The sequence below is a fragment of the Rhinatrema bivittatum genome, chromosome 9 (assembly GCF_901001135.1).
Source record: "Rhinatrema bivittatum chromosome 9, aRhiBiv1.1, whole genome shotgun sequence".
Lineage (NCBI taxonomy): Eukaryota > Metazoa > Chordata > Amphibia > Gymnophiona > Rhinatrematidae > Rhinatrema > Rhinatrema bivittatum.
The window spans coordinates 263,412,701-263,438,619 of NC_042623.1; the positions used below are offsets into that span (position 1 = coordinate 263,412,701).

Here is a 25,919-nt window from a genome sequence, read left to right on the forward strand (position 1 = left end):
CTGACAGCCACGGGTTTGGAAAACGGACGCCGGTAAAATTGAGCGTGGGTTGTTGGACCAGCTGACAGCCACCTCTACTGCTAATAAGGAGGTGCTAGGGATGTTTTTCTAAACCCCCTCACCGGCGGGTTAGATTTTTTTTTATTGGGCAAGCATTAATTTCTGAGACTTTCAGTATCCCGGGTGACTGACTAATAGGCTTATCAACATGCATTTACATGTGATGAGCGCTATTAGTTTTCGGGGGGTTGTATCAGCCTGGCACTGCATTGGGTACCTAGAGGCTGTGGATGTGTGTTAGGAAAACAAGTGCGTAACACAAGTGCATGTTCTACCGCACATTTTTAATGCATTGGCCCCTTTAGGGGAAAAAAGTCCCATTTGCTGTGGCATAAACTGTTTTAAAATCAGCCAGTTAATGTTACTGTTCAGAAACTACTGTAATTCACTATACTGGGTCTTCCTAACAAACAGGCCAATACAGTGTGGAGCGCACTGTTAACCCGCGATTGGACGTGCGTTTTCGACACGCTAGCTTTACCTCTTATTTAGTAAGGGGTAATAACCCGTTGAAAACGCGCGTCCAACCCCTCCCCCCGAACCTAATAGCGCCCGCAACATGCAAATGCATGTTGATGGCCCTATTAGGTATTCCCGCGCAATTCAGTAAGTAAAATGCGCAGCCAAGCCGCACATTTTACTTTAAGAAATTAGTGCCTACCCAAAGGTAGGAGTTAATTTCTGCTGGCGCCGGGGAAGTGCACAGAAAAGCAGTAAAAATTGCTTTTCTGTGCACCCTTCAACTTAATATCATGGCGATATTAAGTCGGAGGTCTCGAAAGTTAAAAAAAAAAATTGAAATAGGCTTGCGGCTCGAAAACCGGACGCTCAATTTTGCCGGCATCCGGTTTCCGAACCCGTGGCCATCAGCGGGCTCAAGAACCGACACCGGCAAAATTGAGCGTCGGCTGTCAAACCTGCTGACAGCCGCTGCTCCTGTCCGAAAAGAGACGCTAGGGACGTGCTAGTGTCCTTAGCGCCTCTTTTTATTGACGGCCCTAATTTAAATAAATTAAATTACTGCAACGCGCACACAGGAGGGCGAGCGCTCGCCCGCTATCCCGTGAGTTTTACTGTATCGGCCCGAAAATAATTCATGTGCTGCAACTTATTCCCAATTCTGCTGCAACCATTCAGGCAGATACAGTACAGTGCGCTCCACCGTGTTTGGACGCACGTTTTTGACACGCTAGATTTACCCCTTATTCAGTAAGGGGTAATAGCACGTCGAAAACGCGATATTAAGTAGGAGGTCCCAAAATTTAAAAATAATTAAAAATTGAAAAAAAAAAATGAAATCGGCCCACGGCTTGAAAACGGGACGCTCAATTTTGCCGGTGTCCGAACCCGTGGCTGTCAGCGGGTTTGAGAACCAACGCCGGCAAAATTGAGCGTCGGCTGTCAAAGTCACTGTCAGCCGCCGCTCCTGCCAAAAAAAGAGGCGCTAGGGACGCGATAGTGTCCCTAGCGCCTCTTTTTACCGCGGGCCCTCATTTAAATACTGAATCCGCGCGCACAGGAGAGTGGCCTGTGCGCGCGCTCTCCTGCGACTTTTACTGAATCGGCCTGAACGGGCGTTTTGTGACCGGATTTCAGTTGTAGAGCTTTCCTAATGCAAGTTCTTAGAAATGTTGACGCTGAAGCCTTGACCCTAGTACTTTCAAATGTCAAACTGCTTAATTCAACCTCTTTGTAGTTTGGTTACCGAACGGACATATAGGGCTAAAAAAAATGAAGCGAAATACATGCACACGCATTTTTTTTCTGTCTTTCCATGTCGATGGAGGCCCCATCAGGTTTATTAGTGCATTTTCAGTGGGTTGCCATGCTGCTCCCCATTTCGCTCCCCTCAATCTGTTTCTCATCATTTTTGCAGTATTCTCAACGTCTCTTCACCGACTGCCCAGCCCTTCCTAATTTTATAACTCATCGACGACAGCATGAAGCTGACTGCTCCCGGCCCGCGCTAGCGGCCTCAGAGGGGCGCTGATTAGCAATTACTGCGCGGCGGCAGGGGGAGGCGCATTACATTATTTACAGTCTTTATCGCATAACTGCACTTGCGCCTTACGTCACTTTGCAACTACCCACCACATCTCATCTTTTTTTGCCCCGACTAAAGGGGGCCGCCAGCTAATTGGCTCCCATCTGGTCACGTGATCAACCCCCCCCCCCGACCCCCCTCCTTTCCAGCCCTTCGGCGCTTTACCCTCCTTTACTCGGCACACCCCGGTGTTCAAAATGGCTGCCGCTCGCGTGCCTGGCGAAGAAGCCGAAACCACGAACGCCTCCTCGCCCCCTGAAAAAATAAACAAAAACTTTCTTTAGCGCGTCCCCTCTGCTCCGGAGGACCGAATCGCCAGGAAAGCGGGGGGTCGCCCAAGCGAAATCCCAGCGCTCTTCGGTCTCAGCCAATCGGCCGCCCGCGTTCCTGGAATGGGCGGGGCCTGCGGCCTCCAGATCGAGGCTCCCTCTCTACCGGCATTCCGCTTAGGCCAGTGAGCGGGAGGTAACTGCCGGCTGGGCGCAGTCGGGCGAGGCCGGGCCGAGCCGAGCGGGCGCTTCACGAGCGAAGGCAGCAACGACCGAACCGACGCGCCGAGATGGCGGACAACGAGAAACTGGATAACCAGCGGCTGAAGAATTTCAAGAACAAAGGCCGCGACTTGGAGGTAGCCGTCTCTTCGCGGGGGCGGGAGGGGCTGCCTGTTTTATTATTATAATTATTTTTATTTTTTTTTTTTTATAAAGAAGTTGGGACCGGCGGAGTCGCGTCCGGCTGCAGGTTCCGCTGTGACGTCTTTCGTAATTTCCAGCCTCGCGAAGTTTGTGGGCCCGGGGCCCGGGAGTGTGTGTCTGGATGAGGCCTACCTAACTTCCTTCCTTTCCCGGCAGCCTGGGCTCGGTGCCGCTGGCCTGTCGGGGAAATGGGGGGGAGGAGCCCAGTCGGCGGCGGAGGATTAAACTCGGACCTTGCCGGTGCCGAAGCTGAGGAAACTCGCGTGCGCACCCGTGTGCACGTTAAAGCATGGCAGGCCGAGCGGGCACTGACCCTCTGGAAGACTTCGGTTGGCCATTTAAAAACAAACCTGGCCCTCTCTCACTTTTCACCCGGCTTTGTGTGTTTTACATCCTGCTTACCGACCGTCCTCGCACTTTTATTTTAGTAGGTGTGGGTAGGTGCTCGTGTTTGTAAACCAGGCTGAGACGAAGAGCAACAGAAAGCAGTGCCAAGTTTAGATAGGAAGTGACTTTACTTAAAATACTTAATATCGTATGTTGGTAATCGTTTATTTCAGGTATGATGGATTTATTATATAATCACTTGTATGAAAAAAATGCATTTTTATTTTTCACGGAGTTTTTCGTTAGGACGCACAGCTCCAGCACGATTTCTTGCATTTTCTATATCGGAGTTTAGGATTGAGGTTTCCTTTAATTTGCGTATCTAATAGTCTTTTCAAATCAGATTATTAGTGTTGACTAGTAGACATGCTAACAGTTCTTGCTCTGTGCCCAGCTTATATTTATTCTTCTGATGTGACCATCATTTTTTGACTTTGGGCTGGCATGGTTACTCCGTTCACAAGTTCCATCGTCTTTTTGTAACTATACTGGGCTTCCACCCTCAGAAAAAAACAAAAATTTGTTTTATTTATTGGTTACCGTGATTGCTGTCAGGACAAATTAGTAAGCAAGGAGCATGCCTAGGAATTAAATATTGAAATAATACATTAGTATATTAGTTATTCAAGTAGCTTTAATTTTCGTTCCAGTTACGTTTTGATTATCAGGCCAAAATTCAATGTAATTTTGAGATGAGTTAAGTTGATTATCTACTTTCAGATATTTTGAGCAACTTTAAGAACAAGCTAATATATATCTAACTGATTTGAGACTTTGGTACTTATGATTTTAAAGTGGTTGGTGTCAGTTTCCTATATACAAGCATGATCTTCATATTTGCTAAACTGTTGCTCAACTATTCTTTTAAGGCATCAGGTTTGTCAGATATAGAATCTGATCAGTTTAAGGAATAGCTTAGTATTTTGGATATTTGGAATGGGTACAGCCAGAGTAGTTTGATCTCTTAAAATAATTTCCTGAATACTGAGTTTTAAGTGCATGGAATAGTAATATTAAATTTTCATGTGATTTGTTTTACCCAATTCACGTTACCCAAGTGAGTATTTACTCTTGATTATCTTGTTCGCGGCCATATTGAATTTAACCATTTTCTTAATTACATTCCTAAAGTCTCTTTTGCCCTTACATTCTATTCAAGATAAATATATAAGCTCCACTGAGAAGGGACTGTTTCATGTGTTTTTGTACAGCACTGTTATGTCAAGTAGTGATATAGACATAAGTAGCAGTTACTAGAATGAAGTTGGCATGCTTGTCTACTTTTGAGTAGGAAGAGTCTCATTGTTTGCTGTTTTTGTAACTCAGTGACTTGCATACCTGCACTACTGCATACTTCCTTAAGGCCCAAGTGGGATATGGTCAATCACATTTATTTCCAATATATGTATCCCATCTTTCTGTAGAACATTATAGTATTGTCTTGAACCATCAACAGCTGACAAATAATTTAATGGATGTTTATCACAAAACGATGCAAATATACCAAAAAACATTCTGGACTTGTACATGTTTAAATACTGAATGGATCATTGTCCTTCACTCTTTCAAAAATGTAAGAGGGGGATCTTTTTTCTGATATTGCTGATGGTAGTACATTTAACTATATGGATGGAATTAATACTTGCATCCTCCCTCATAAAAAGCAAAAAATCCTAAGTACCATTATCAACACTTCAGATTTTAGTACAGGATATTTGTACATTTAACCAGAATTCAGTACAGGAATTTGTAACCTTAGCAGATATTCCAATATCAATACATATACCTAGTTTAACCTTTCAAGAAGTTAGAATAACTGGGGTTTACAGGTCCTCAGCCAATACCCTGATTTACCACTTGTGAATGAGTAGTAACATAGATGAAGCAGAAAAAGACCATCTGGACGGTCCAACTTAATACATATAGGTTTGCACACTGTATGTTTATATTGTTCTCTCATTGTGTAACACATTTTATTGGAGGTGCAAATAACTTTGCGGACATACTATGCCAGTTTCAGCCAGTCCTACTGATGCACCTGCCCCTGCCCCCAAAGAAATACCGTTTAGCCATCCCTTACCTTATGGTTTACTTAAGGCTGCTGAAACACGGACTGTCTTGTTGAAATAATGTGGTTCTATGTGAGTTTGTGCTGTGTAGTGCAGAAACTCCTATCCTGGACACTTGAGAACTGCATGGGAGTTTCTGCTGTGTGTAGTTCAAACTCACAAAACTGCATGGTGCTGATGAGACCCTTGTTTTGGCAACTAGAAGAAAAACCTGGGAGGGGAGGAAATTTTTAGTTGTTATGGTGACCTGGTGCCCTGAATTTGAAATCTGCTATAGGGTTGTATAAAAAGAGACAGATGGGGAGCAATGTTAGTTCAAAATATTCAGCATGCTCTCCTGTTTTTTTGTATTTTCTTAAATTTCAATACAAGCATTATTTGTACCATATTTGTGTATAAAATAGAGGAAGCCAATTTGCAACCTTGTTTTCAGAAAAGGCATCACTGACAATCGGGCCGATATAGTGTGCTCCGGGGCGCACTTTTAACCCGCCATTGAACACGTGTTTTCCCTTACTCCTTATTCAGTAAGGGGCCGAAAACGCGCGTCCAACCTGCCGAACCTAATAGCGCCATCGACATGCAAATGCATGTCGATGGCGCTATTAGGTATTCCCGCGCGATTCAGAAAATAAAATGTGCAGCCAAGCTGCAGTTTTTGCTTTCAGAAATTAGTGCCTACCCAAAGGTAGGCGCTAATTTCTTCAGGGACTGGGAAAGTGCACAGAAAAGCAGTAAAAACTGCTTTTCTGTGCACCCTCCGACTTTAATATCATGGCGATATTAAGTCTGAGGTCCCAAAGGGTAAAGAAAAAAAAGTGAAGTCGGCCTGCTGCTGTCGGGTCGAAAACTGGGCGCTCAATTTTTTGCTGGCATCCGGTTTCCGAGGCTGTCAGGCTCGAGAACCGATGCTGGCCAAATTGAGCGGCTGTCAAACCTGCTGACAGCTGCTGCTCCGGGCCAAAAGGAGGCGCTAGGGACACGCTAGTGTCCCTAGTGCCTCCTTTTGCCTGTTTCTACCGCCGGGCCTCATTTAAATACTGAATCGCGCGCACAAGCAAGTGGCCTGTGCGCGCGCTCTCCCGTGGACTTTACTGAATCGGCCCAAATGTAATTTACTATTTATCATGCTCTTGAATGGTGTAATAGTAAACGTTGGTTCTCAGAGGCTGCAAAAAGTTTATTTGTCAGTAATAAAGTGTATGTTTGGAATTTATTTAAATAAGAGCCATGCTATGTGAATGCATATGGGAAAGTTAAGGATATCCAGAAAAGCAGTCTTGTTTACAGCTCATCAGAGCAGAGTGGGCTTTGGTATTTGATTTTTAAGCTTGCAGTTATATATTTTGTGCATAAGTTTACCTATCTGTTCTTTGTGCGATCTTGATTAGTACCACGTCCATGAAAAAAATCTAAAGTACGGTATATCCTAAAAGCCTTTTGTGCTTGTTGCTTTCGTTCAGATCATGATTTTGATTGGTATGTTGCATTATCTGGTTTCATACTTACTAAATATATACTGTATGCTCACTCTTCCTGACTCCTTGCTTACTATTGTAGGACACGGTGTACTTACGGAAAGTGTCTCCTATCCAGTGTGGTGGCTGTTTTAGTTTTTTGCTAGTCGTAGAATACAAGTCCTTGTGCTAATGTTTGTCTTCAAAAAAAAAATGTAGATCAGTGGGCCTCTTTCAAAATATGCATACTAGCAAACATCAGCTGATCATTTATCATAAAATCATTTGCTTCTGGATCAGAAATTCAATGGCCACCTGAGCATCTTGAAATACTTCTGTGCATGTCACATTGGATTTTTAATTTTTCAATCCAGGACTGTCCCACCACTCAGCAAAAACATCTTAGCTATTTGGCTACATAGAATGTTAAAGAAGTTTTATTTAAACTGAGATTCATAAGGCATGGTCTGGTTTAAGTATTTATTGGAATTGTGGACCCATTATATTTTGCGGATTCTGATTAGAATTCAACAGTGCCTAAATCAGGCTCAATAAACTATTACAGTCCAGACTGATTTTGATACAGAAATGGGCATGCCCTAACATTTTGGATTGTGAACCCCCACAATCCAGAAACTGATTCATTTTTCAAATATTTTTCATTTTTTACTTGCTAACTTGTAAGGTAAATGCTGGTCACCTCTAATTCTAGAAACAAGTTAGTGCAAGGGAACACCAAACAATTGCAGCTCGATCAGTATAAAATAAGTCGACTTGCAAACTATATTATGGACAAGATGGAAAAGTTAATATTAACCGCTTGAACATAGTTTCTTCTACCTGTTCATGATTTGTAAGTAAGTTTTATTTTACATGTAATATATTTCATCTCTGTATTGTGCTATTGTATTCATGGAACAGAGCTCTAGAAACTCGGGTAAAGTCTATTGCATGATGGATGGCTATGTGCATTGTCTTGCAAGTTGCATGAATGTTTCTAAGGAAGGGTAAAGATGATATTGTCCAACTGAAGCTCAGAGACATGGAGGAACTTGGCTGAAGTCGCACAGCAAGCCTGTGATAAAACAGTTCAGTCATTCCAAGGTTCTCCCGCCCAAGCACTAATCTTTTCAGACTGTGTAAATGTTTCAAGTATTTAAATATTCATCCTTAAAATCACAAGAGAAGATAAAATAGATGTGTAGTTTCTTCTGTTTTTTGTAAATAGGTGTATCAGACTTGGATTAATGCTTCTGGATCAGCATACTGTTCCAGATATCCTCTACTGAGAGAATCTCATTTCGTTACCAGTTCAGTTACAAGTTGTCGGGTTTTTTAAGTTATATTTTTTTCCAGGCATTGATTATAAGACTTGTTTTGGGAATATAACCTGGAACATTTTTAAATAACCCCTAGTTAGGGTACTCCTTGAAGAGCCAACAGTTTAATAGTGTTGATAAGAGGGATGATTAATCTTCCTCAGCAGCAGTAAGGAGACTTTTTGGGTATAAATAGAGATTTTCTGCAAGGCAGCATATATTTTTCATTTTGCCTTTCTTGAAAGGTATTCTAAGTTCCTTTTTTTGTGGAAATGATGGCAGCACTTCTACTTGTCAGTGAAAATAGTCAACAGTTTTTTTTTCAGAGTGCATTGGTAACTTTAAATGATAAATCAGATTACCTAGAGTAGGCCTTAAGAGGTTCAGAGTTCGGGGCATATTATTATAATAAATGCACTCTGTGCCATTCTTATAGTTTAAAATCCTACAGAAGATCACACCTGGATAGATGTGGCTCCCCCCCTTTTGTTTTCTTGTTGGTAGTTGAGTACAAAATATATGGAATTCTACAAATACAGTATCAAAGTTTGTGCAGGGAGAATCCTATAGAAATGACCATACAGTGACAAGGGAAAAGGAATTATATTAAGTTTAAAAAAAACCCCAAATACCCCAAACTTTGTGGATTATTAGGTATTTCCTTAACTTGATTTTAATGTGTTTGAAATTTTAGAGTATGAGAAGACAACGAAATGAAGTAGTCGTGGAGCTGAGAAAGGTAAGAGCTTCAAATCTGAAGTGAGCTCTAGTCAGATTTAATTTTCTGCAAATTGAGCATTGGATTAGAGAGAGAGCTTAAACTTTCTGCAAAATTTTCAGTGCATATGAATAGCATAAATACAGTTTTAGAAACTATATTCTTGGAAGGTATAAATCTGGATAAAAGTCAGTCAATACAATATAACAATTTTTAGAAGATGTGTGGTAAAGTCCTTCATAAGAGTCTCTTTAGGAAATTGAAAAGGCAAACAGAATGTTAGGAATTATTGGGAAGGGAATAGCAAAACAGAGGATGTCATACTACTTCCTTATCGCTCAATGACTAGATTGCACCTTGAATACTGTATGCAATTCTGTTCACTGCATCTCAAAAAAGATATAGTTGCACTGGAGAGAGTACAGAGAAGGGCGACCAAAATGATAAAGGGGATGGAATGGCTCCCCTATGAGGTAAGGCAGGTTCAGCTTTGAGAAGAGACTGCTGAGGGGAGGATATGATAAAGGTCTACATAATCATGGAAGTACTTGAATGGGTAAATGTGAAAGTTATTTACTCTTTTGGATAATGCAAGTACTAGGGGGTACTCCATGAACTTGGCAGGTACCACATTTTAAAACAAATCAAAATTCTTTCTCTCAATGCACAATTAAGCTCTGGATTATATTGCTAGAGGATGTGGTTAAAGCAATTAGTATAGCTGGATTTGAAAAAGGTTTGGATTAGTTCCTGGAGAAGTCCATAAACTGCCATTAATCAATAGGGATTAGCCACTGCTTGTTGCTGGCATTAGTAGCATGGGATCTACTTAATGTTTGGGTACTTGTCGGGTACTTGTGTCTTGGATTGGCCACTGTTGGAGACAGGATACTGGGCTTGATGGATCCTTGGTCTGACACAGTATGGCATATCTTATGTTCTTATGGGATATGAGGCAGTATCTTTTTGTTGATTAATAACTGATTTGAAAGCTAAGGGGTAGATTTTCCTCTTGTGCGCACTTCCCAGCGCACGCACATGGATGCGCCAGTTTTCTACCATGTGCACGCTGGCAAATCCATGGGCCGCACGCACATGTGCACCAAACTTTTTAATCCGCGTGCTTGGGGGGGGGGGGGGATTTCTGCGTGGGGATTCATTCCAGCCTTCCATGGTTCCCTCTCAGTCTGCTCCAATTAAGGAGCAGACTGGGAGGGAACTACCCTACCTCTTTTTTTTTCTTTTTTTTCTTCTGTTTTGCAACTTACTTCACCTCCTGAGCTGAAGTAAACTGTGCACACCAGCCGGCTGCCAGAGCGAGAGTCTCTGGGACAGTGAACAATGGCGCCGTTCAAAAAATTGGCTCGGCCCAGCCACGTGCATAAAGCCTGGAATTTACATGCACATGGGTTTTAAAATCCAGTTTTAAGAAACTAAAGAATAGGATTAAATGGTCAATTTTCCCAGTGGCAAGAGGTGACTAGTGAGGACACCCAAGGATCTGTTCTTTGTTTTAACATATTTTATGAATGAACGATAGTTGTCAACCCAGGAAAAGGACCTTGAAGTCATTGTGGATGATATGTTGAAGTCCTCAGCTCAGAGTTCTCAGAGAATGAAACTGAATATTTGGTTGCCTCTTTATGGATCCATAATGTGACCACACCTCAAGAACTGTGTGCTGTTCTGGTTGCCCCCATCTCAAAAGTTGTCAGAAGGGCAAGTTTAATAATATAGTATGGAATGGCTCCTCTCTGAAGAAAGGCCAAAAATTTAGGGCTCTTCAATTTGGTGACTAGAGAACTGAAAGGAGATAAAATAGGTTTATGAAACTGAAGGGCGTAAAGCAGGTTTAGGATTAACCTTTTCCTGTATTAATTTAAAATGTAATTACTTAGACTGTCATGTAAATTGTTATTTTGACCGATATAAAGTTTTTGTGTGCAGAATTTTTTTAAATTTTTTGCACAGAATTCCCCAAGGAGTATACTAGCGATCACATCCTCTGGCCAAAAGTTCCACAGCTTAAGTATGCATTGACTGATGAAATGCTTTCAGAACTTTATTTTTAAAGATGTTACCAGTTAGTCTCATGGGGTCTCCCCAGAACTAGAATTATTCAGAAAGGTAAATAACCATTACTTAAAGATGCAGAATTTTAAATATTTTTGGCAGAATTTCCCTAGAAATTCACTGAGAGTGTCCCTTCCGCTCATTCTCCCTTCTCCCCTGGCCACTTTGCCCTCTCAGGCCCCAACTCCTCCATCTCCCAGTATCTCTCCCCTCCACCTCTAGGCTCAACCCCTTACACTCTATAGCTAGTCTCGGTTGTCCCCGTTCTCAGTTCTGCCTTTCACACATGCTCCCTCTCTCTCTAATACATACACCCTCATACAGGCTCCCTTACTCTCTTGCATACACACATCCTCCTCATACAGGGCCCTCTCGTTTGCATATACACCCACACAAGCTCCCTTTCTCTCACGCAGGCTACCTGTGTCTCTCTCATGCACCCCTTCACACAGACTAACACCCTCACATATACACAATCCCTTTTTCATACACGAGCTCCCAATCTCTCTCACACTCCTTCACAATCTCCTCATATAGGCTCCCTCTCTCTGAAACCCACACTCAAGCATCCCCCACCCCCTTCTTACCTCCCATGCTTTCACCCTCCCCTCTCTCACACACACATTCTCTCACCGGCATGCCGTGAACGGAGCGCGTCCTGCGTGTGCTGCGGGATGCGCTTCGTTCGTGACGAAGATGAAGCCTCGGGCGTGCTTTTTGCGGCGAAGATGGAAGGCCTCCATGTGCCGCAAACGGCGCGCCGGGGCCTTCATCTTTGCCGTGAACGGAGCATGTCCCGCAGCATGCCGGGTTCTCCTCTATTTTCTGCGTTGGGGGAAATTCTGCGCTCCACAGTAGCGCAGAATTCCCCCAGGACTACTAGTAGTACAGCCAGGTTTAAAAAGGTTTGGAAAGCAGGCCCATTAACAACTACTACCCAGTTAGTCTTGGATTATCCTATCTTACTTCTGGGAGTGAGCAACTGGGAGTGGATATCATGGTCAGGATCTGACAGGTATTTCTAAGACTCAGAATGTCTACAGTTGGAGAAAGGATGCTGAGTCCTCTGTTGGACTGACTTGGCATGGCACATGAGTTCTTATAATGATACTGTATATAAATCACATTTCAGTGGTAGGATATGGAAGTGAAGCATGGATTTATAATAGTTAAAATACTTGTATTTAAAATGGTGTGTGAGGGGAAAATTTCTGAAGATTAGCTGGAAGAACATGATCTTAAATGCAAGGGTACCTGAGACAGGAGGTGGTTGATGAAACTTTCTTATATTAATCTGTGATGGCATATTAGCTAATTTTGTTCTGGAAGGCATAATAGAGAGCAAAAAGAAAAACAAAAGTCTTGAGGAGACAGACGAAGGAAACCGAACGTAGAGAGAACTTGCACACCAGTGTTACTGTGTGTCTAGGTGTCGGGCTGTGATTTCTGGGATAGCGCTGCTGTATCCATTTGGCTAGGCCGTGGTTTGCAGGGTCTGCCACTTTGCAAAGAGCGTGTCTTCAACACAGTGTCCCCTTGCAGCCCATTAGCAACAGCACTGGAACTGTGCAGCCATCAACAAACTGATTCCACCAGGTCCTACAGCAAGCAACTGTAAAAGTGATCAAGAGGCTGCTTGTGATTTTGTTACCTGCTGTTTCCAGGGCTGGCTCTAGGACAAATGGCACCCTGGGTGAAAATTGATGGCATTTCCCGCCCCTACACTGTCCCTCTTCCTCACTCACCACATTCATTCTCTCTCCCCAGCCTAGGCATTCTCTTCCTCCTCTTTCCTTTCAGCTACTCTTTTCCCCCACCCTCCCTCTCCTCCAGGTATTCTCTCTACTACTAGGCACTCTGTAAATAATATAAAACCCAATCCAAACATATTCCAAACCTATATAGTATACTTGCCAAAATGGCACTGATTCCTGGAACTCAAACAGCAAAAATAAATACCTGTGAAAGGCAGCAGTGCAAGTCTGGTTGGTCTTTTTTTGCTTTCAGTGCTGCCTTCTCCACTTTCCATTTCCAGGGTTTTCTTAGTCATTTCCATTTTCTGTTTCTTCTCTCTCATCTTGTTTGGTTAAGAACATAAGAAAATGCCATACTGGGTCAGACCAAGGGTCTATCAAGCCCAGCATCCTGTTTCCAACAGTGGCCCATCCAGGCCATAAGAACCTGGCAAGTACCCAAAAACTAAGTCTATTCCATGTAACCATTGCTAATGGCAGTGGCTATTCTCTAAGTGAACTTAATAGCAGGTAATGGACTTCTCCTCCAAGAACTTATCCAATCCTTTTTTAAACACAGCTATACTAACTGCACGAACCACATTCTCTGGCAACAAATTCCAGAGTTTAATTGTGCGTTGAGTAAAAAAGAACTTTCTCCGATTAGTTTTAAATGTGCCCCATGCTAACTTCATGGAGTGTCCCCTAGTCTTTCTACTATCCGAAAGAGTAAATAACCGATTCATATCTACCCGTTCTAGACCTCTCATGATTTTAAACACCTCTATCATATCCCCTCTCAGTCGTCTCTTCTCCAAGCTGAAAAGTCCTAACCTCTTTAGTCTTTCCTCATAGGGGAGTTGTTCCATTCCCCTTATCATTTTGGTAGCCCTTCTCTGTACCTTCTCCATCGCAATTATATCTTTTTTTGAGATGCGGCGACCAGAATTGTACACAGTATTCAAGGTGCGGTCTCACCATGGAGCGATACAGAGGCATTATGACATTTTCCGTTTTATTCATCATTCCTTTTCTAATAATTCCCAACATTCTGTTTGCTTTTTTGACTGCCGCAGCACACTGAACCGATTTCAATGTGTTATCCACTGACACCTAGATCTTTCTTGGGTTGTAGCACCTAATATGGAACCCAACATCGTGTAATTATAGCATGGGTTATTTTTCCCTATATGCATCACCTTGCACTTATCCACATTAAATTTCATCTGCCATTTGGATGCCCAATTTTCCAGTCTCACAAGGTCTTCCTGCAATTTATCACAATCTGCTTGTGATTTAACTACTCTGCACAATTTTGTCTCATCTGCAAATTTGATTATCTCACTCGTCGTATTTCTTTCCAGATCATTTATAAATATATTGAACAGTAAGGGTCCCAATACAGATCCCTGAGGCACTCCACTGTCCACTCCCTTCCACTGAGAAAATTGCCCATTTAATCCTACTCTCTGTTTCCTGTCTTTTAGCCAGTTTGCAATCCACGAAAGGACATCGCCACCTATCCCATGACTTTTTACTTTTCCTAGAAGCCTCTCATGAGGAACTTTGTCAAACGCCTTCTGAAAATCCAAGTATACTATATCTACCGGTTCACCTTTATATTGATCTTAAAGCGGTTAAGTTCAGTAAATTTCAAAGAGATACAGCGGACTATCAGACCGGGTACGTGTACAAATGGATGGCCCAGAAACCATCCAGGAAAGTCACGTTTGCAGACAGCTCCTCTTCAGGAGACTCAGCAGGAGAGGAGACTCGTCCACCACGGACTCGTGGTCAGACACGCCGGGCTCGCGGAACCGCTGGGCCGACAAACCTAGGACACTCTACGCGCACTTTGGAGGTACCCGCTCCGGCTCAGGGCGACTCCTCTGCCACATCAGCAGCCTACTCTGCATCACGTTACTCTTCAATTGCTGCCGCTTTTTTAGACTCGGGCCAGCCCCGACCACAACCGCAGCAGGACCCTCGTCAGACTCGACAACGAGGAGCCATGTCTCTTCAGAACCGCCCGCCCCGGTCGAATCGGACTCAGGCAGACCTCTGGCAGTGAAATATGAGACGGTCTTTAATTTATCCTCACGCATTCTATCACCTGCGGAGCGAAGTGTATTACATCGGGGACTCTCATTTGTTCCCACTAAAAGAGGGGACTTATTTGATCTGCAGGTGCATCTACATCGCTTCTTTAGGACTCTTAAGCTTAAATTGTTTTTTGAGGATTTTCCGCCATCCAGTGATCCATCGGTCGTTCATACCAGATCTAAATGGACCCCACCGGGGGTGGGGGACGTCTCCCTGGGAGCTTTCGAGCGTTTAGTATGTAAAGATGCCGCACTCATTTGTTCTCAACATCAATATATCAGATACAATGTATCAAGGGATGAGGCCACTGCTATTAAAAATCTTTCCAATGATTTAACCATTGTAATCAAGCCGGCGGACAAAGGGGGAGGGATTGTTATTCAAGACAGATCTGATTATGAAGCCGAGGCCCTGAGACAACTTGGAGATTTGTCTTTTTACCTTCCCCTGCCCTCTGACCCCACTGGACCTCTACTCCAGGATATTAAATCTGTGGTCCAGTCCGCCCTAGATGCTCATATTATTACCAATAAAGAAGCTAAGTTTTTGATTTCGGTCCATCCTGTCATGCCCTTGTTTTACACTCTCCCAAAGATTCACAAAACGTTAGTGCACCCTCCGGGCCGCCCTATAGTGTCCGGCATTGGATCTTTACTCGAACCCTTGTCCCAGTTTGTAGATGTTTTTCTAAAACCACTGGTACCCCAGATTAAATCTTATGTGCGGGATTCTTCCCATTTTATGACACTTTTGTCACAAATTGAGGTTCCCCAATCTACAATTTTTCTTATTACGCTAGATGTGGTATCACTCTATTCTAATATTCCTCAAAGTGAGGCGCTCACTGTCATCGAAAAAGCTTTGAACACACGTCCATTACCACACAGAGTCTCTACAGGTTTCCTGATCCAACTTGCCGAAATAGCTTTGACAAAAAATTTTTTTCAATTTCAGGATATTACGTATCAACAGGTTAAAGGAACTGCTATGGGGGCCACTATGGCCCCCAGTCTAGCGTGCCTATACATGGATGAATATGAAACAGTAAACATTTACCCATCAGCGTGGTCTTCATTCATCCATGTATGGCTACGCTATATTGATGACATTTTTATCATCTGGACAGGCTCTGACATACAGTTTTTTCTGTTTTTTGATTGGGTTAACTCACTTAGCCCTCACATAAAATTTGACTTTAGCATTAACCCTTCTAGTATATCTTTTCTGGACATGTGGATCACTTGGAAGGGGGACAGTTTTGAGACCACCCTCTTCCGTAAAAAAACCGACCGGAACACCTTATTGGCCTACAACAGCTGTCACCCCCGGGCACTGCGTGACAATATACCTACGGGGCAATTTTTACGACTTCGCCGCCTTTGTTCAACACGAGAGGAATTTTTAGCGCAATCACAATGTATGTTTACCAGATTCCTTGAAAGGGGTTACCCAACACGAATTGTGAAAAAAGCGTTTAAACGGGCGTTGTATACGCATCGTGATTGGCTTTTTAGTACCCCCACACAGAGTGATGACGTTTGCTTTACCTGCATCCTCCCATTCTCCACCGTAGGTAGGTCCATTGTTAACATGATGAAACGCCACTGGTTGGCCTTGTCACTAACTGACGTAATGCATGGTCCCCCACGCTTCACATTTAAGAGAGCCACTAATTTGAGAGACCTCCTTGTGCATACCTCACTAGTGCCCCCATTAAACTTACCTCGCTCTAGTGGCCAGCACAATCCCTGTGGTCGTTGCATAATGTGCAGCCATACGGAGTCCGTGACAGTTTTTAAACATCCTGTGTCAGGACGTGTGTTCAGCCTTTATTCTTTGTCAGATTGTTGCACAAAAGGGGTTATTTACGTTATTCAATGCCCCTGCCCGCTGGTCTATGTGGGGAAAACCTCACGGATGATTAAGACACGGATCATAGAACATTGTTCGAATATTAGATCATCTAGGATTGACGAGCCCTTAGTAGCCCATTGGACACATGCCGGACATTCCATCGCTGATCTCTCCTTCCAGGTATTGGAGGTGGTCTCTCCCTCCCCACGGGGAGGTGATTTCGCCAGCATGCTTGGTCGGAGGGAGCAGCGTTGGATTTTCACCCTCAATTCAGTCTCCCCTCATGGTCTGAATAAAGATATAGAGTGGTACCAATTTTATTAGTTATTCCGCCTCAGGTATTGGTTCGATCACAGGTGTTCCTCTGTTAGTTTCAGCCTCTCGCGAGAATTCTTTCTCGCGCCATTTTATGTTCTTTAAATTCAGGTTGAAATCAGCGGGCGATTGCGCTCCTGATGTTCCTGTATACAGGTATGTGAAGTATGTTTTGAAGATACATATTGCAGCCTTATGTTCCGTTTCTTGATTACTCATATTATATTTTAGATTTGAATACCATCTTGTCCCTCCCGATGCAGCCACCGCGAAACACGGGACCGTGTCGGGGGACTGAAATAAATTCTTCTGTTACACAAATGGAGTTGCCACAATGAATGTATTATGAAGACTTACATGAAGATTCACAATAAAATACTGTTTATCAACTAATTGAATGGAACTGTAGTGTTCTACTTGCACCAGTGTTCTTAGGTAATTGAAGTCTCCCATTATTACTGCACTACCAATTTGGTTAGCTTCCCTAATTTCTCTTAGCATTTCACTGTCCGTCTCTCCATCTTGACCAGGTGGACGGTAGTATACCCCTATCACTGTAGTCTTCCCTGATACACAAGGGATTTCTACCCATAAAGATTCAATTTTGTATTTAGTCTCATGCAGGATGTTTATCCTGTTGGGACTCTATGCCATCCCGGACATAAAGCGCCACACCTCCTCCCGACTGCTCCTCTCTGTCATTGCGATATAATTTGTACCCCCGGTATAGCACTGTCCCATTGGTTATCCTCTTTCCACCATGTCTCTGAGATGCCAATTAAGTCTATGTCATCATTTACTGCTATACATTCTAATTCTCCCATCTTACTTCTTAGACTTCTGGCATTAGCATACAAACATTTCAAAGTTTGTTTTTTGTTTGTATTTTTATTCTGCTTTTTAATTGATAGGGATAAGTTAGAATTTTTAGCTCAGGTGAGTTTTTAGTTACAGGCACTTGGACTACTTTTCTAATTATTGGAACCTCACTGTCGGGATGCCCTAATTCTAATGCATCATTAGTATCCTTTAAAGATACCTCTCTCCGAACCATGCGCTGCTGAGCGACTGTCGGCTTTCCCCTTTGTTCTAGTTTAAAAGCTGCTCTATCTCCTTTTTAAAGGTTAGCGCCAGCAGTCTGGTTCCACCCTGGTTAAGGTGGAGCCCATCCCTTCGGAAGAGACTCCCCCTTCCCCAAAAGGTTCCCCAGTTCACTTTCTTCCCTGCATCTCTTGACAATCTTTCTTTTCATCTCATGTATCTGGCTCTTTTCACTGGATGTGGAAGGCTGAAGAAGGCAAGGCTGGACTCAAGAATGCAGGAGAACACCTTGCTAATTATTCTTTCCATTGTCCCTTCTTTCTCTCTTACCAATTGGTTTTCTTTACCACCTCCAGTTGCTTCCTTTCTGACTCCCTCTCCTTAAAACTATCTTTACCTCTTTGTAATTTCTTATTGTTTTGAACCCTTTCTGCCTTTCTCATCCCTTTTTCATTTCACCTACCTACAAGCAATTTATTTCTCAATCTAACCCTCCTTCCCTAGTCTCCTTTTTCCTACTCCTAGTCCCACATTTTCATGCTCTGTACTCACTTCATCCCTAGCCACTCATCTACTTTCTTTGGTCTATAATCCCCTCACCAATTCAAGCTTCGTCATTATTCCAGTCCCTTTTTTTTGCCATTTTGGGTCCTCTCTATCCTCCCAACCCTAATCCCTTTTCTAGCTTCCTCCATCCCCATGGCCTCTCTTCCCAATTTCTCTCCAGATTTGGCTTGTCCCACACTCAATCTTCCCTCTACCCCAAAATGTGATTCCTTCTCCCAGTTCCTCCTTTCTGAGTCTGCTCTCACCTTTTTCTTCCTATCCTGTCACTCCTGGATCTCTCCCTTTTATGCCTTTTGCTGGCCAACTCCTCACCCCACACACTTTTACCACTCCATATAGTGTAGGTCTCCTGCTCCATGCCTTCCATAGCCAGGAGTACACCAGCTTCTTCCACTACATGGAGGCCAGTCTTGCAGTTTGAGGAGCAAGATGACATAATCTCATAGCTCATACTGCAAACCTTGCTCCGTGCAGTAGGGGAAGCAGGCATGGAATAGGAGATATGGAGACCCAGACTCTGCCCACCAAGCTTTGAGGAAGTTTAGCCTCCTCCAGCCTAGTCTTATACTATGATCACCACAGCTCCTGGCCCACTAGCTGAGGAGCCCATTGGGTGATGCTGGCAGTACCCCATATCTTACAGTGCCCTAAGCGACTGCCCCCCCCCCCCCCCCCCCCAAAAAAAAAAAAAGCTCATCCTGTCCAAAAGCTGGCTCTTGGATGTATCTCACCAAGAGTTCCTTTTGGTAAATTGAGTAATGTGACTGTTAAACTTGGAAAAGCATAATGGAAATTACTGCCAACCATTAAATTGGTCAGATGAGGTTGTCAGATCTGGGTTACTGTAGTTAAATTTGATTACTAGCCTCTGTTCTTTCATGCCCCAGCCAGATGAAAGTACTTGTTAGCAGGAAAGTCAGACGGCACAGGTCAAGTCTCGCTCTTGTTGCTGCCAGAGATCATTGTGCAGGTCATAGTTGACACATTCTCATCTGACTCTTGACAGAAGTTGAGTTCAGGGATTGACTGTAGAGGTTCTACTTTTAGGTGGTTATGGTAGTGTTAAAATAAAAATTAAGGCTGGCCTTGTATTTTCTTAGGGTGATTAGCAAAGCAGAGTTTGGCACTTTTGAATTGCCAGATGTTTTTGGTGCAATGAGGAAATTGTTCTGTATGTTAGGATAAATTTAGTATGAATTAAAAGAAAATGAAATGGTGATTGGGATTATAGTGATATTCCTAAGAACTGGTCTAAATCCAACTACACTACTTATCTGACTTAGTTTCTTGGTAATTCTTAAAACAAGACTAGATATAAAGAGGGAGGAGGTGTGGCTTAGTGATTTAGAACAGTAGGATGCAAACCAAGGTTCAAATCCTGCTTCTCCCATTGACATTCCTTGTGTTCTTGGGACAGTTTCTTCTATTGCCGTAGATCCCACTTAGACTGTAAGCTCTATAGAGTATTGTACCTGAAAAGTTGTAAAAAAAAAAAAAAAAAAAAAAAAAAAGCTTGAGCTAAAACTGGAAAGGCAATTGAGATTAGAAATAAAAAAACACAATCTTTATTCTAAAAATAAGCTTGGAGTGTGTGTGTGTGTGTGTGTGGCTCTAGCTCTATTCAACACAGCTTTCATTGTTTGTAATGGGGCTCAATACATTACTAATTGTGTGTGATGCATATACTGCTTTATGCCATAACCTCTATACAGTACTGCAGGGAAGTACCAAAGAGATACTTGGTTTACACTTCATGGTGAGAAAAAAGCACAGTGCCTTTAAGTGGATAGGCATAAGATACTCCCCTTTTTTTTTACTCAAGTACTTTGCTTAAACTTGGACAGCTTTGATCCTGTTTGCTAAATGAGAAGCAGTTCTTTAAAAATGCTGAACAGTTTATACCATTTTTTTCAGCATCTTTATCTAAAGAATTTTTTACAGGCAGTGAATACAGTTTCTTTATCCTTTTGTCCCTTTGACCTAATTTATGATAAGTTAAACCTATGAAAGCTTTACCCAGATCTTACAAGTTGGTAACAGTAACTGCTTCAGAAACCTTATTTGTTTACAGCTCTTCTTTCCACACACATCCCCCCCCTTCCTTCATTCTACCACTGCATAAATATTTTCAATATTAGTGGGCAGTGAGTGCCTCAGGGATCTGTACTGGGACCCATGCTTTTAAATATATTTATAAATGATCTGGAAAGGAATAGGAGTGAGATGATCAAATATGCAGATGATACAAAATTATTCAGAGTAGTTAAATCACAAGTGGATTGTGATAAATTGCAGGAAGACCTTGTGAGACTAGAAAATTGGGCATCCAAATGACAGATGAAATTTAATGTGGATAAGTGCAAGGTGATGCACATAGGAAAAAATAACCCATGCTATAATTACACAATGTTAAGTTCCATATTAGCTACCACCCAGGAAAGATATCTAGGTGTCATAGTGGATAATACATTGAAATCATCTGTTCAGTGTGCTGCGGCAGTCAGAAAAGCAAACAATGTTAGGAATTATTAGGAAGGGAATGGTGAATAAAATGGAAAATGTAGTCATGCCTCTGTATCTCTCCATGGTGAGACAGCACCTTGAATACTGTGTACAGTTCTGGATGCTGCATCTCAAAGATATAGTTGCGATGGAGAAGGTACAGAGAAGGGCAACCAAAATGATAAAGGAGATGGAACAGCTCCCCGATGAGGAAAGACTAAAGAGATTAGGACTTTTCAGCTTGGAGAAGAGACAGCTGAGGGGGGGATATGATAGAGGAGTTTAAAATCATGAGGTCTAGAATGGGTAAATATGATAGGACTAGGAGGCACTCCATGAAGTTAGCATGTGGCACTTTTAAAACTATTCGGAGAAAGTTCGTTTTCACTCAATGCACAATTAAACTCTGGAATTTGTGGCCGGAGGATGTGGTTCGTGCAGTTAGTGTAGCTGTGTTTAAAAAAAGGATTGGATAAGTTCTTGGAGGAGAAAATCCATTACCTGGTATTAATTAAGTTGACTTAGAAAATAGCCACTGTTATTACTAGCAACAGTAGCATGGGATATAGTTAGTTTTTGGGTACACTGCCAGGTTCTTATGGCCTGGCTTGGCCACTGTTGGAAACAGGATGCTGGGCTTGATGGACCCTTGGTCTGACCCAGTATGGCATGTTCATATGTTTTTATTTATTTTATTATTTTTTATATACAGACATTTGATCTGAGATCACATTGGTTTACATTCAGGCACTGTAGGTATTTCTCTATCCCCAGAGGGCTTACAATCTAAGTTTTGTACCTGAGTCAATGGAGGGTAAAGTGACTTGCCCAAGGTCACAAGGAGCGACAGTGGGACTCGAACCCTGGTCTCCTAGGCTATTCCTCCTCCCCTGGTCTTTGGCATCACAGTGCATTTGCTCTTCAGTTTTGATATGTCCTATGAATGTGGTCTGAAATGGCCTGTTGTGAACACTCACCTTAACTTCTTTTTTTAATTTTCAATTTGAAAGAACAAAAGAGATGAACATCTGTTAAAGAGAAGAAATGTGCCACATGAAGATATCTGTGAAGATTCAGATTTAGATGCGGATTATAGAGTGGTAAGATTCTCTGCAAATGTAAGTTGAAACTATTGTACAACATTATTTTGTACTGGCTAATTATTATTTTTTTTAATTCCTATAGCAAAATACTTCTCTGGAAGCAATAGTACAGGTAACTATCTTCATGTTTAAAAACATAAGGGGGTAATTTATGTTCTTCACCTATATCTTCAGTTCTTTTTTTAAATTTTAGAATGCATCAAGCGATAACCAGGGTATCCAGCTAAGTGCGGTGCAGGCTGCAAGGTAAGAGCTGGTTTTACTGAAATTCACTTTACATCAATGTAGGTTAGGTTTTGAAAAATAAATCCATTTTACTTTGCTAAGGAAATGGCATATATCATTTTTGTTTCTTTTTTAAAATTTGAGTCTTTTTACTGAATTGCATTTAAAACTGCATGTTAATGTGTAGTTCTCTATTTTGCTACACCAGTCCAAACAAGTGGGTTATGCTTTCCTGCCAAGAGGTGGAGGCAGACCTATATGAACTGGTGTAATAAGTCTCCAGCAGGTGCAGATATATCTGAACTGGTGCACGGTTTGGAGGGCTCCCAGTAGAACTCAATGAGTGAGGGAATATTCAGCCTCTGTTTGAGATTGAGGGGCTCCATCTGCCTTAAGTTTTGAAATTTTTTCTTGTTGAGGCTATGGTCTGTTTTCTTCTGTCTCCTCCTCCTCGTATTATTGTCCTGTTCCCTTCCTGTTTCAGGGGCTTTTTCATTGAGTAGGATAGCTGATTAAAAAAACCCCAAAAACCTGAGGGAAGGATCAACTGCACAGATTAACTTTGGATTCAGGCTGTTTTGGGAGAGCCCTAAGGAAAAGGAAGCATGATGAACCTGAAGTGCTGCACGTGTGGAGCCTGCCGCTAAGAGTTCTTCCACAGCAGTGTTTCCCAACCCTGTTCCGGAAACCCAATGTATGCAAATCTGTCATGCATATTCATTATAGGAATCCTGAAGCCCTGACTGGTTTAGCTGTGCCTCTAGCAGAGGGTTGGGGAACACTGATTTGCAGGCCTAAAGTGCAGTGGCTGTGGGAGGCATGGGGCCAGTGTCTGCTGCAAGATTTCCTGGGATAGGAGCATTTGGGGGTGCAGGACTTGAATGACTTTTGGGCAGGAGATGCCATTATTTTAAGTGCATAGCGAGCACAATATGGACAACCTGGAACAGTCTCCTTGACTTCTCCTTCTTCGAGAGGCACCCTGGAGCCATCATCTGAAGTCTCTGGAGCTTCTATGGGAATCTGAGAGAAATCACTTTTTCCTTAGGTCTTGTGCAAAAGTAGCACAAACATTTCTCCTGCAAGGGTAATCCCGAGGGACAAGAGTTGATTCTCCCAAACTCAGCATTTTTGGGGGAATCAGCACCCCCCCCCCCCCCCCTCTGCTGGCAAAGATTTCTCTTCAGGAGAGGGATTTTCTCCCAGGATTTCTGGGCAATCCTTACCTCCAGCCAGTTTGCCTTGGGATGGGAAGGATGACAATGTTGGGGGGGGGGGGGCCCCCAAGAGGAAATGGGGAAATTCAGCAGATACTGAGGAGTTTCTGTCCTCCAATTTATTGTAAAGTAGCGGGATTAGTCTCATATTCAAGGTGCTGAAATTCTTAATATTTCTGGTCAGCCGCCCGAGAATCCCAGATTAGATAGGGGTCCCATTTTGAACAGCTACAGGAAACCTCCAAAGTTCTTTCCCGAACACTGGCTATCTGATCTGATTACTTTGGAATAGGAAATCTTTCCCACCGCACCCTTCTGGAAGTTTAGTTTGTCCTTTGTTTTAATTTGTTTACCCAGCTCTTTATGCCCCAATATTCTTATCTAAACGGATTATTAGTAACACTAAATCTAACTAAGAGAGAGATTCTAACAGATACAAAAGCTGTAATGGCTTTTTTTTTGTTTTATTTAAATCTTGAACACAACAGCAGAGATGCCCAAAAAGCAACTTAATATACACTGTTTATATTTGACTGTAATAAAGTGAAATCACAGACAGCAATCTATTATACACAGAAGCCTACTACAATAATTTAAGAATTGACCAGGCAGTAGTCAGTCTCCAAGCTGTGTGTGAACACATACCACCTCTTCAGATTTAAAAGTGGTCCCAGTTTCTCAATTTCTAGGTGTGCTGACTTTTTATAAGTACTGCTTGGGGAAATTTTTAGAACTATAAAGGTTTTGGGGAAAAGTAAACTATTGAGGTATATTAGTGTGTTTGTGTGTCTATTAAATAGTTATTGGGCAGGCAAAAACCAGGAGTTTGTATTTCTCTCCATCTCACCCCTTTCCCACCTATCCCTTAGACCCCTAGCTCATCTATATATATTTGTAAATTTTGCTCATAACGTTTTGTTTGATTATTTCCCGCCTTTATCTCCCCTCCTCATTTGTTCATATGTTAATTCGTTATATCTGTTCGATGTAAATCGCCATCCCAGGCGCCTGTTTCAGTTACACTGTAAACCAATGCGATATCCCTGATGAACGTCGGTATATAAAAATTTTAAATTAAAGGATTGTATTTATTTATTTTATTTATAGGCAAGTGATGCTTTCACACTAAATAAAAAAAACTTAGCCTTAATTTAAATTAAGAAATTCCCCACACCTTATTAAGAGTTTAATCATTCCCCGGTAGATCACTACCAGATAAATAGTGAATACACTAATATATTTAAAGGACTCTAATGGTATGCATTCCTACTACCATAGCAGCCTAAACCTAACTAGGAACTGAACAGATCTAAGATGAAGGCAGCAGTCCAGTAGCAAGAGGGGGGCCTCCCAGTCTTTTGCATCAAGTGTCACATGTATGAATGGTTGTTTGTGGTTTTTTTTTTTTACCCCACCGGTGAAAAGTTGTACTTGTGCACCCAGTGCAAAGAGCTCCTGGCTCTCAGAGAACGAGTCCGATCTCTGACCTGCAGGAGATGAAGCAGACACAGTGGTATATAGATGAGACCTCCGGGATCGTAGCCAAGTCCCAACTCCAGTCTGGTAGCCCTGGTGCTGCCTTGGAGGAGGAAGGTTTCATGATTGGAGAGCATCAACCCCGTGCAGCAGGAAATGATCCTGTAGCAAGGACCCACTCTCCAGCTAATGCACTGTCTTCTTGCACCACGGATGTCTCCCAGGGCTACTGCCCAGGAGGGAAAGGTTAGATCAGCTGTCATAGTTGGTGATTCAGTTATTGGGAATGTCAGCTGGGTGGCTGGTGGGCATGAGTATTGCCTGGTAACATGCCTACCTGTCAACTAAAAAATAAAATTTAAAAAAAAAACTTTTGAAATGTTTGTATGCTAATGCCAGAAGTCAAAGTAGTAAGATGGGAGAATTAGTGTATAGTAGTGAATGATGACACTTAATTGGCATCTCAGAGACATGATGGAAAGAGGATAGCCAATGGGATAGTGGTATACCAGGGTGCAAATTATAGCACAATGACAGAGGAGCATCTTAGTGGCGGGGTGGTGCTTTGTCCAGGATGGTATACAGTCCAACAGGATAAAGATCCTGCATGAGCTAAATGCACAATCAAATATTTATGGGTAGAAATCCCTTACATGTTGGGGAAGAGGATAATGATAGTATACTACCATCCACCTGGCCAAGATGGTGAGACAGACAGTGAAATGCTAAGAGAAATTAAGGAAGCTAACCAAATTAGTAGTGCAGTAATGGGAGATTTTAATTACCCCAGTATTGCCTGGGTAAGTGAAACAGGATATGCTAGAGAGTTCCTGGATGGAATAAATGAGTTTTATGGAGCAATTAGTTCAGGACAGATGAGAAGGAGCTATTTTAGATCTAATTCTCAGTGGAGTGCAGGATTTGGTGAGAGGGGGTAACTATGGTGGGGCCACTTGGCAAT

General features: G+C 42.5%; 1 protein-coding gene across 1 annotated transcript in view; it reads left to right on the plus strand.

Annotated features, from left to right (window-relative positions):
• Positions 1–2,274: 2,274 nt before the first annotated feature.
• KPNA4 (karyopherin subunit alpha 4) overlaps positions 2,275–25,919 on the plus strand; it is a 111,905-nt gene continuing 88,260 nt past the window's right edge. The window contains exons 1-5 of the mRNA XM_029615521.1: positions 2,275–2,732; positions 8,726–8,770; positions 21,948–22,037; positions 22,123–22,152; positions 22,234–22,286. Coding sequence (XP_029471381.1) covers positions 2,664–2,732; positions 8,726–8,770; positions 21,948–22,037; positions 22,123–22,152; positions 22,234–22,286 — 287 coding nt within the window. The 5' untranslated portion in view covers positions 2,275–2,663. The remainder of the gene's footprint in view (positions 2,733–8,725; positions 8,771–21,947; positions 22,038–22,122; positions 22,153–22,233; positions 22,287–25,919) is intronic.